Below are 11,971 nucleotides of genomic sequence, written 5' to 3'. Positions count from 1 at the left end.
AGGTATGTGGTGCCCTGAAGACAGGCCCCAGCCGTAAGCAACCACTGCCAACTGGCAGGCAGCAGTGCAGGAAGCAGTGAGAAGAAAGGGCACTTGTCAGCACATGGCCTGCCACGCTTGGCGTGCTGACACATCACATCTTCAGCTAAGAAGCACTCCTCTCTAATGCAGACCCATAGCTGCGCCTCCCAGGAGATCCCATCACTGTGCAGTAACACCAGAACACAGAGAGGAATGGTATCTGCTGCTTCTGCAGCAACCTGCCACAGCTGCCCAGGCCATCTGTGAGCTCTGGGACCCACAGCCAGGGGAGCGGGACAAGGAGGCCACTCAAACCTGACCAAAGAAGTTAAGGCAGAGCAAGGCTCAGAGTCATGAGCCCTAGCAAGGTCCTCACCCAAGACGGCCCCTGCTGCAGTTAGGGACCGTGCCACTTCACCATCGGTCCCTGGGCAGCCAGGCCTTTCATAGAATCACAGAATGGTTTGGGTTGGAAGGGACCTTAAAGATCATCCAGTTCCAGCCCCCCTGCCTCAGCTTCTCGGGGCAACCTGTTCCAGTGCCTCACCACCCTCTCCAGGAAGAACTTCTTCCTGATATCCAATCTAAACCTCCCCACTTTCAATTTAAACCTGTTACCCCTTGTCCTGTCACTACAGGGTGTAGAAAGTCCCCCCCCAGCTTCCTTGTAGCCCCTTCAGGTACTGGAAGGTGCTATAAGGTCTCCCCGGAGCCTTCTCTTCTCCAGGCTGAACAAGCCCAACTCTCTCAGCCTGTCCCCATAGCAGAGGTGCTCCAGCCCTCTGAGCATCTTCGTGGCCTCCTCTGGACTCGCTCCAACCAGGCGATATCCTTCTCATGTTGAGGGCTCCACAGCTGGACGCAGCACTCCAGGTGGGGTCTCACAAGAGCAGAGTAGAGGAGGAGAATCACCTCCCTCAACCTTTGCCTCCCTTCACGGCACAGGAAAACAAATGTCCCTTTCAAACCACAAAGTATACCTTTTTCATCATCCTCTGCATTGGGATATTGCTAATATTTATGTTTACTCCCTTTAAAAATAGATATTTCTGCAGAGGGACACAGCAACACCTACACTTTAGAGTTTTAATAGCTAAAGTCTGCTGCTTTCCCCTTTTTACAAATACTCTGGAAATAGCCTGCACCTCTGCAGGATTCCAATCCTCCTACACATCAACAGTTACAGCTCCCGTGTCAGGCTTCAGAAAAAAGGGTCAGACACTGCTCTGGGGAAAGAAAGTCTCTTCTCTGTGCCTAGAAGGTAATGTGAAAGCAGACACAGAAGGCTTACTGCAGGGGAAGCTCGGTCTGCAGTTACCTGGCAGGTAACCAGGAGAGTGGGCCTTCCCTGGAAACCCTGCTGCTGACACTGGCTATCAGAGAACCTACTCAGACTTCTACCACCTCCTTGGCCTCTAGCACTGTCAAGATTAAAGAGGCTCTGTTGTACCCAGAAATGCATCCCCTACTCACTGCTGGATTCTCTTTTTCACTGGTTCCTACCCAAACGCTGTTTTCTGCTCTCTTCACCTCCCCTCCAACCCTCCCTGCCACCAGAGGTGGGCTGCTCTGGCAAGATTATGGGATCTTGAGGAATATAATCCTGTCCTTCCCCTACAAACTCACTTTCCTTCCCTGGCAGTATGTAGGATATGACACGTTACCTCATCTCTGCTAATAAGTTCATTGGAGAAAGTCAGTCCAGGCATCAGGCCCCTCTTCTTCAGCCAAAATATAGCAGCAAAGGAACCCGAAAAGAAGATGCCTTCAACTGCAGCAAAGGCAACCACTCTCTCACCTGTTTAACATAACACATTTTCAGTTAGACACAAAATAGCGCAGTGCTCGTCAGCAAGATGCACCATTTGCATCAGACCGCCCGACGCTGGAGAGGAACAATCGCCTTTGCAGCACCAGGTGCTGTATCTGACCACATCCTTCAGCAGATCCCGAGGCACACAGGCCTACAGACGCAACAGCACTTAACCACAGGCGACACTGGCACAACTGAAGAACCGGGGCACCCGCTGAAACTGCCAGAAGGGAAAAAGCACAATTGCTCAAAGTGGCCCAGGCATTAGTACTCCTTCATCTTTCTCCTAAAAGGCAGGAAAACGGCTGTGTAACTAACAGACAAAACTGAGAGAACAGCCCACCTCCTGTAAATTAAACAAAAACCCCTACACCACAACTTCTGCTTGATGAGAGTCCACATAAAACCATGTTCTTAAAAAAGTGGAAGAACACAGAGCATAATTCATCAAGACACATATAACTATTTATGTTATCCCACCTGTTTTCCCACCTTTCATGCAAGGAAAGCACAGCATTCTCCCTGTTCTCTACAGGAATGTATTTCTTCAGCCTACAAGACCATCTGACTGCTTGGTGAACACACGTCATTCCATGCACTCTATTTTAAACAACTTCACAAGATCCTTGGGTATATTCTACCATGAAGAGCTTTTGCATTAAGTGCTGGTGCCTTTTTCCAGCAAGAACTGCATAGAATTTTGTTTAAAAAATCAAATAACCCCAAAATAGCCAGATGTCTCACTTCTTCTATGAGATGCAAATGCCATCTGCTGGCTCTTTTGAAGAAATTCAAGTCAGGAAAAAATCATGAAGAGCAACACAAACTTAATAAGTGTCACAGAAGTTACTAAGGAAAGAATCTGTCTGGCAACACTAAAATTCCCCTGTGTTACTTCTGGAGAGGAGTGAAGGAAGGCTGCTCATACACTAGAGGTTTGATGAGGCACCAGACCAAATATCAGTATGGTTTTTACTGCACTCCTCCTGCCTAGCCATCATACAAATAAGTTATACTGAAATAAAAATCGTCCGTCAGCAGCACCACATAACGTGAGGTCACACCGGGAGGTTGAGAGTCCACAGCACAGATAGAGCAACTGAACCCACAGCGTAAGAAATCAACCAAAGCTGCAGAGAGCTGGTGGCCGGCCAGGTCCCCAGGCTGGAAGGAAGCACCATGTCAACAAGCCAGCCAGCCACTCTCATAATCCATAACTAACGTCAGACCTAGGCTCCCCCCACATGTTTTAACTTGGGACATTTTTTCAGTAGGATGAAAAAAGAGAAGTGTAGAAATGCACTTCACAAAAATGTGGATAGGATGCATGATGTGTGGGGGCAGGGGATGAGGGGAAATGTTGCTTTTTCAGTTAGGGAACCTTCTAATTCCTGGCACACCCCATGCTGCTGGGAGCTGAATGAAGAAGGTGAAAAAAGGACTCCACGCACAGCAAGCAAAGCCAGAACGGGAAGGCGGTGGGATGCTCCAGGCCAGGCCAATCTACAGCTACAACAAGAACCCAAACCAAACAAGAGCTGTGAAAAACACATGCTGAAAAAGAATGATTTTCAGATTTATTTAGTTTGTCTGGCTGAATCTCTCCAGGCATAGAGGATGCTTGGGTTAGAAAATTCACCAGAGTCTGCCCATTATTCATTTTGGCTACAACACACCCTTCAGAGTCAACACTGTAAGCAGAATGCACAACACAGGAAAGGATGCCCTGCACCGTGCTGATGGAAGCTGAGCCCGTGTCCCAGCTCTGCAGGGAGACAAAACCCCTAGAAACCTGGTCCTAACAGCAAACCAGAACACTAGAGACACATGATTCTGCAATCTTGTTTGCCCAGGCTCAGTCATGCTGTTACAAAAAACAGCCAGCATCAGACAGGAATTTGTCTGGATGAACGTGAGCACAGAAAAAGCCTGGCCTTGCAAGACTTCTGCTGCCCAGCTCTGAACGCTGGCGTACAAAATAGGAGCGAACCGAAAGAAACAATCAAAATTCCTAGAAAACAAGGTCTGCAGGCAAAAACTGAAGAAACTAGGCTTGTTCAGTACAAAGACAAAAAAAATGAAGACAGAGAAACCCACAAGCGTTTTTCCCAACATGATTCTTGTGGGCACTGCCATTACAATACTGCTTTAGCTGAAGCTAAAAACACACATGCTCAGCAGAAGTCACTTCTAGCTCTTTGGGTTAAACCAGAGACCCACAAGCCACTACCTCATCTGCAGAATTGAATTTCACGTTCCAGGGATGCAGCTCACTCCCGGAGGATTAGTTTGTGATGTGTGCAACAGAAAAAAGTTTTTAAGAAGCTACACACCAAAAGTGGATTCTCTGTCTTCAATCCACTTCAGAGCCCAGTCTGCTTTCTTCTTGACACAAGGCATTGTTTCAATGGCATTAAATAAGAAGTCCCTATAGAAGGAAGCAAAGACAAAACATCAAAATTATAAAATGACTGACTAAAACTAGCACGGGTGATTTACGCAATTCTGCCCTGGTTGTCCCTACTGGCTCCACCAGACAGAGGAGCCCATTACACTAGGCTCCGAACTATCCCAAGCACGAGACCGTTCCAACCCCAAAGGGGTGATCACCTCTGATAACAAGGGCACAGGGGGCAGAAAGCGACAAACCCAAGGTCTCGGGGGAGGTGAGCTGAAGGGATAGGAACTCAAACATCCCATCCCAGGAGTGTCCACCCACCAGGCCACTCTGCCTCTCAGACTTCAAGCCAGATGGCAGCCAATTCCTACCCACCACAAGCCAAACCTCATCTTGCCCAGGTCCAGAAAAGGAACTGGACAATTCCCACGAGCACAGGCTCTGTTTCCATGCTAAACACCTGAAAGGAAGCCTTGCAGTCCTCCCGCTGTCACCACTCAGGATGCTACTGTGGGAAACCAAGCTCTGCCTGACCATCGCCACGACGGAGTGTCTGAGGGAAAGGGTTTCTTTTCAAATGTAGGATAAGGGATTTCTCCAGACAAAGGTGATGGAGCTCCCCAGTACTTTAAAAGTGCGTAGTTCAAGTTGTATGAAAACACACCGACAACAAAAAAAGCTGAAAGGATGCAATACATTGACGAGCATATGTTAGAAACACCAGTTGGATCACAGGCACTCAATTTCCTGAGACAGATCCTTTGGTGACACGAGAGCAAGCACCCCAGGAGCACAATAACCACAAGGAGCTTGTCTAACCTTGAATAGCTTTTCACAGAGTCCGCGTTTCCTGCAATCACAGATTTATACAAACATTAACTGACCTCCTGATGCTCCCACACAAGTCTGTAGGTCAGCAATACTTCATTCCGTGGGTCAGGCCTTGAAAGCTTTAAGGAACTGTCCCCAACTCCCCCATAAGTCAGTATGAAATGGAAGACAGTGCTGCTGCTCAACAATGCTGCCACTGGGCTAGGTGACAGACCTCCCACGGGTCTGTAACACACCCAGAGGTTTACCTTTTCTCAGGATCTTTGATGTAGGTGTCGATCAGCAAGCTGTACATCTCTGAGTGAACGTTCTCAATGAGGATCTGAAAGCCATAGAAACAACGAGCTTCTGGGATCTGCACCTCCTGACTAAAACGTGCCACCTACCAAAAACAGAAAGCATGGCACTGAGCACAGTAAAACCAGCCCTGCATGTCAGTACTCTAAGCTTAACAGGTGAGACAGTAGATCTCTACCACGGAGAAAGGATGGGAGCAGTTCAGGCCTACTTTAGCCACAGATATGTCAACAGGATAGGTGTGGTGCAGAAGAAAATAAAGCAAGCGAGCTGGAGGTAAATACAGCTGCTGTGCCTATCGAACAGAGCTGCACTGAAACAGGAGGGCACACGTACACAGGAGAAGAGCAAAATATTGCAATAGTAAACACTTCATACTGCACAAAGTCTCAGACCTTTCGTTCACCATTAAAAACAAATACACAGTATGACATAAGACGTGTTCACGTGCTAGACGCACATATACTATCACATAGTCTACACATGACAGACATTCAAGATCCAAACCGGGCATTTGCAGTCAGAGGCCACTGATAACCTCTGGTGAGACATTCTGCAGCCCAGGAGGGATTTCAGCAGAAAGACTTCCCCATCTTTTTAGCAGCACCCACCTGCAGCCCTAAAAGATTCTAGGATGCCGTTCAGTGGGAGCAAAATGGATTTTACCAAAATGAAGGATACAGAACGTGGCACAGCACAATCCCTCCCTACTTTTCATCTAACACAAGTATGGGAAGAAGCGTGGGGTTCTATTAATTCCTTGAGAAATGTGGATCCACACAGCCAGGCAGAAGGCTGAGCTTAAAAACGGTGTCCGAGAGTTACGTGACTTGGAATCTTACTGATCACAGTGGACACCCAATTTAACTGAGACACTGGCCCCAGCAGAACAAGCTGCTTATTCCCCTTGGTGATGGTGAAATGATGGGAAGAAAACATTTAAGAAACTTATGCATTAATGTGAGAAAACCAAGACGAAAAGCCAGTAAGCCAATAAAACGAGCAAGTATTCAAACCCTCTGTAAAGCTTTCTCACCAGGTTTTCATTTACAATTCCATCACTGGCTGCAAAAAATGCCAGAATATGAGAGATAAAGTATTTTTCATCTGCTTTCAGCTTGCTCCAGTGAGGAAGGTCCTTTGACAGGTCAACCTAATGCAAAGAAAAAGGAAAAACGTTATTGCCCTTTTGAGTTTGTCATTCTGTTAAGAACAGAAGCAGTCTAGTCAAATGACCGAGGCAGTTTTGGTGTTTGCTCTCAAATCTTCCCATGCAGAGAATTTAAACACATGTGACTGTAAAAGACAACAGCCACACTGCAGTACTGCTGTCTTCCTCTCCAACAGTAACATCACGTGTCTGCTTTGCAGTTTAGGCTTTTGTATTTGAAATAAAAATCATTGCCTACTGAATTATAAATAAATCAGATTTGGAAAATGATTAGTATCTTCTTGTTGTGAGTATGAACGTGCACCCCCAAGCAGAGCTCACTCTGCGACACTTAAAACTCCACCGGAAAAAAATGCTGATACTCCAAGAAACCTACACCCAGGTGTGCCAGAAGATGGACTGAGGAGACTTTTGCCTTTGGCAGGTGTTCACCCTCCATCCTGCCAAAAAATGGAACGGGGCTAAGGCTGCGCAACTGCTCTCATCTACCAGAGCGAATGCTAGTTGCAGCAGAAAACCACAATTTCCTTCGCACAGGCTTTGTTTGCTTGTTTGTTTGAAGGGATTTCTGAACCACCGCAGCAGTTAAGTAGGGCCAGATGTGAAAAACAGAGAGCTAAAAACCTTCATATGTGCGTACAAACGTTTACACATATGTGTGTGTATGTAAACACACACAAACCAATTTTACAGCTAACTTCCCAGTTCACTTGGGAGCGCACCAACAGATGGTAGGACAGTGTAAGAAGGAACCAGTAATTGGTGAAAGGGCAATGCTGGTCAGGCAGGAGTTTAAATGCCTTTTCTCTAACAGCTTAAATCAACCTCTACTGCAACCGGGCAGCAAGCCTCCCAGGCAAGCAGTGGAATAGCCCTTCTATGGACAGCTGCTCCGTGCCATCCCAGGATGCTTTCTGGCCTATTTAGAGCCTGCCAGTGCTTTCAGCTCACTCCTCTGCAACTGTGAGCAGATTGCTGTTCACAAACGAGCAAGGGCTGCAGAAGCTTCGAGTTGGAACAACCAGCTCAGCTGGCAGGTAATCTCTCCAGATCAGTGCAGCCTTCAGAGACCTCCACTGCTGCACGTGTAGCAAGCCAAGCACTGCTCAGGTCTGGCTAAGCAGCAGTCTCAGGGAAAAAATTACAGCTTGAATTATAACGGAGAGCACCTAACCAGGGCAACCAGAAGCATTTTTAGCTGATCATCATCACCTTCCTGGAAAAAAGGTGTCTAATATTAAAGAACAGCATTCACATGGAATTGCCCAGAACATCTTACATGGGCAAGGATTTCGTTGAAGGTACAGAGACCAGAGCAGGGTAGGAGCTATCTCACTCAGGCTCCCTTCTAGAGAATGGTTTGGGTTGAGAGGGACCTTAAAGACCATCTAGTTCCAAACCCTCTGCCATGGGCAGGGACACCTTCCACTAGACCAGGTTGCTCAAAGCCTCATCCAGCCTGGCCTTGAACACTTCCAGGGATGGGGCATCCACAGCTTCTCTGGGCAACCTGTGCCAGTGCTTCACCACCCTCTCCTTGAAGAACTTCTTCCTTACATCCACACTAAATCTCCCCTCTTTCAATTTAAACCCGTTACCCCTTGTGCTGTCACTACAGGCCCTCGTAAAAAGTCCCCCCCCAAGCTTTCTTGTATGCCATAGGACACAATTCCACCTTGTTCTAACCAAACACCTAAACCAGCTCCCCTGAATCTCCCTGTGGAAGCAGCTTTCCTTCCACTGCCCAGGAAGGGAGTCCTGCTCTGACGCACGCACCGTGTGTTCAACGCAATTAACTCCAACACAGCACCGAAGACAGCAGCAGAGCCAGGAAGGAAGCGCCAGGACCCTGGTCTGAGTGCCTTGTGCCCACCCAATGACCCCAGCACTCACCTCTTCTGCTGTCCAAAAGGAGGCCTGAGCCTGTTTATACATTTTCCATATGTCTGGGTACTGGATGGGGAAGATGACGAACCGGCGGGGATTTTTTCTGAGGAGAGGCTCCTCGTCAGGGTCCAAGCCATTTTCAGCAGCACTCGGCGAGGAGCTCTGATGATAAAGCACAGTTCTGGTTAAGGTTACCGTTACTTCTTCCTCCTCTCCCCTGTATCCCAAAGATGTGGTTCAAAAGCCACCCGTGTTACACAGACACTCACCTGTCCGCCTCGGGTGGCTGCACCACCCGACCCTGGGGTACCTGCCCCCTCGCCCTCCATCCGTTCTCCCGCTGCTGGGATGTGAGGCTGCCTGTCTGCCCGGCTCTCCCCAGCACCGCTCACACCAACCGCTCCCTCCCAGGTGCCAGGAAGTGCCTGACGCCCGTGCACCCAAGAGCAAGCCCTTCTGCGTCGCGAGGAGGAAATCTGCCCCAGGAGACGACCCCAGCTGCAGCGGTACCGCACGCGGGGGGACACACACAAGGTCACCGCACGCTGCCAGCAGCCCGCATCCAGCACAGCTCCAGGAGGCTCACCGCCCAGGTTACTCCAACTCGGCTGCTTTACATCGAGCCACTTGGGCCTGGATGGAATTCTTAAAAATGCCATCAGACCACAGCAACTAATCCCGTTGGGCGGAGGAACATCCCTGTGCTGTGGGGAGTCTTGCATGGAGGTTCATGCATGCAAGCCTGTGGTGAGCACACCAAGCGTGGGTCTGGAGGCTGTCCCACCCCACCTGCACTTGGAGTGCCAATACGAAGCTACATGCCTCTCTTTCCAACAGCAGGAAAACCCCTGCCTGAAGTCGCCCATCCCCACTCACTCCCTCTGTGCAGCCTCCTGGAGAATGCACGGGCCCAGCTCTTCCTACCAGCCCAGCCCAGGAGGGAACGGCTGTTAGGAGACAGGTCGGTGAAGAGAGGGCAATCCATGAGCAGAGCCTTCACTTCACCTCCAGCTAGGGACATCTGCTCCAGGATCAACACTGGACACTATTCTTGCCAGGCACATCACCAAGAACACAACTGTTGTGACGAGCTGTCAGGACAGCATGCTGCAACCTCACAGCCACGACAAGTTTAGCCCGCAGGATGTCTTTCTGGGCTGCTCCTGGATCCCGCTGGCGCTGCTCTAGGAAGTAACTAGCCACAGGCAGGATGTGGTGCGTTATGTATGATGCAGTAGGGAAGAGGAACAAAAGGTTTTGAATACCATTGCTCCTACGCTCCTAGGAGGTGCTGAAGTCCTTTCTCTACCCAGTCGGCTTGTAACCATCCGCACAATAAAAATCTTTTGCTTCGCTTTGGAAAATAATTCTACTCACATTTAAACCAAACAAAAACCAAACACACACACACTGCATAGCTGGCCTATTATCGTAGATTCCCAAAGAAAACGCACGAAGAAGCACATTCTGCATTACAATTTTACCAGCTGATTGTATCTTTAAATATTACTCAATGGCATAAGACATTTCCCAGCATCATCTTGCAGAGTCGCTGCACAAGGCCACAACAGTGCAAGACCTCTTGTATTTCCTGGGACGCAGAGACAATAACCCACTGGAAGTGCCACAGGGGAGAATTTGGGCTCAGCGGGGATGACACCACACCTTCTCAGGGCCTGCCATGCAGCGAGCATCTCCATCTGCTTCTGCACTAGGCATCATCCTTGAAAAAGGAAAACACTGGAAAAGTCTTCCTTGTTAGCCCAGTGTTTTCCTGAGCAAAACCCTTTTATATTGCCAGGGAACTATCCCCAAGTATTTATTTTAGCCTGACAAGGTGGACTAGCAGTTACTCACCTCAGCCCTGGAGTTCCTGGGCCATTCTAAAGTCAGCATGCAGGGCCCATAATGCAGGGCCATAACTTCAAAAATACTTCTCTCTCCGTTTTGGGTTCCATTCCTCTCAGCCAAATTTTTGTCAGAGTAACACTCATTACCTAGCCTGCTTGTTAACACCCTAAGTGTTGGCACAACTCAACTGAAAATTCACAGAAGATTCTCCTCTAATTCAAGTATTTGGGATGCGCAGCACATCCTGATTGCTGCCAGAGCTTCAGAGCAGCCACCACCTTCTGCTGGGGGAGCACAACACCTTCCCAGCCCTGCCTCCCTGGCGCTGGGGGGCACTGGCAGGGGTATGGGGAGTTGGAGAAAGTAGCAGTCACTGGGCCAGTATACTTCTACTCCACACTCCATCTCTTTTCCTTAATCCCAAGATAATGCACCAAACAGTCAACACTTGCCATAATAATGAAGATTATCCAGTTTACAGTTGGAGCGTGACACTTTCTGCTCAGACAGGAGCCAAATGCACAAAAGGGCTGAAGCTGGCAGGCACAGCCCAGCCCCTGCTCCAGCAAGGTCAGCTGGGGCTGGCTGCCTACAACTGTGTCCAGTCAAGATTTGAGTATCTCCAAGGATGGAGACTCCGTAACTTCTCTGAGCAACCTGTGCCAGCTCCTGAGCACCTTCACAATAAAGAAGTGCTTCCTGATGTGTAAATGGAACCTCCTGTGTTTCAGCATGTGCCCATTGCCTCTGGTCCCGTCACAGAGCAGCACTGAGAAAAGCCTGGCTCCATCTCCTTTACTCCCCTCCATCAGGTATTTACACACACCGATGCAATTCCCTGGAGCTTTCTCTTCTCCAGGTGGAACATCCCCCAGCTTTTTCAGCCTCCCTTCATACAACAGATACTCCAGCCTCTTAACCATCAGTCCTTCACTGGATACACTCCGGGAACATCACATCCCAGTTGTTCTGCAACTGCTAAAGACAAACTCTTCAGGTGATGACACAAACCCCACAGACAATGAAGATTGCCTAGTGGTACTGAAGCTCTTTCCACCCATTTCAGATTTAGCAAATGAGACAACAATAAATGTATATATACACGTGTACAACCAGCACCCTACAGCAGCAGCTGCTGGGCTACGTGTGCAAGCACCTCGCCAACGTACCCTGTACCAGCTGTAGCCAGGGAGGAGAATGAGAGGTGCTGGCAGAGCTGGCACTGTGCTGTGGCACAGAGCGCATCAGGGTACGTGACCATGAGCCCTTCCACACCCCGGTAAGAGGCCGCACGTGCATCCCAGAAGCTCCCAAAGGCTTCGGGCCAGCCCCGGGCAGCATGGGCCAGGTTAGCGGTGGGACGGGGGAGATGGCCAGCACTCCTGGGAGGGACGGCAGCTGAGGGGTGCAAGGCCTGAGGGTGCTGCAAGACTGAGGGAGGAGCACAGGGCTGCTGTTTGCCTCTGGCAGGCCAGAGCGAGCCCCTCTTCACCGCAGGTACAGCCCACCACTGCTCCCAGAGGGAAGCATGACAGGGTTTTTTGGGCTTGTATTTAACGCAGCACAACAGAGTTTTTGGAAACTTGAGTACGCTGAGGCATGAAGGTTTGGGAACAGCCACATGGGTCTCTCTGCCATAAAGATCCTTCACCCTCGCATTATCTGGGCCTGGGTGCACAGGGTCGTACCAGGAGAACCCAGA

The 11,971-nt window shown here is 49.3% G+C and overlaps 1 protein-coding gene across 1 annotated transcript in view; it reads right to left on the bottom strand.

Annotated features, from left to right (window-relative positions):
• RRM2B (ribonucleotide reductase M2 B (TP53 inducible)) overlaps positions 1-8,747 on the bottom strand; it is a 13,100-nt gene extending 4,353 nt beyond the window's left edge. Inside the window, exons 1-6 of the mRNA XM_010153532.1 lie at positions 8,688-8,747; positions 8,425-8,580; positions 6,397-6,513; positions 5,312-5,445; positions 4,168-4,262; positions 1,686-1,819 (exon numbers count right to left, since the gene is read on the bottom strand). Coding sequence (XP_010151834.1) covers positions 1,686-1,819; positions 4,168-4,262; positions 5,312-5,445; positions 6,397-6,513; positions 8,425-8,580; positions 8,688-8,747 — 696 coding nt within the window. The remainder of the gene's footprint in view (positions 1-1,685; positions 1,820-4,167; positions 4,263-5,311; positions 5,446-6,396; positions 6,514-8,424; positions 8,581-8,687) is intronic.
• Between the last annotated feature and the right edge of the window lie 3,224 nt (positions 8,748-11,971).

Source organism: Eurypyga helias, unplaced genomic scaffold (genome assembly GCF_000690775.1).
Source record: "Eurypyga helias isolate BGI_N326 unplaced genomic scaffold, ASM69077v1 scaffold11096, whole genome shotgun sequence".
Classification (NCBI taxonomy): Eukaryota; Metazoa; Chordata; class Aves; order Eurypygiformes; family Eurypygidae; genus Eurypyga; species Eurypyga helias.
Note: the sequence above shows the minus strand (reverse complement) of the source record. Positions and strands in the feature narration are given on the sequence as shown.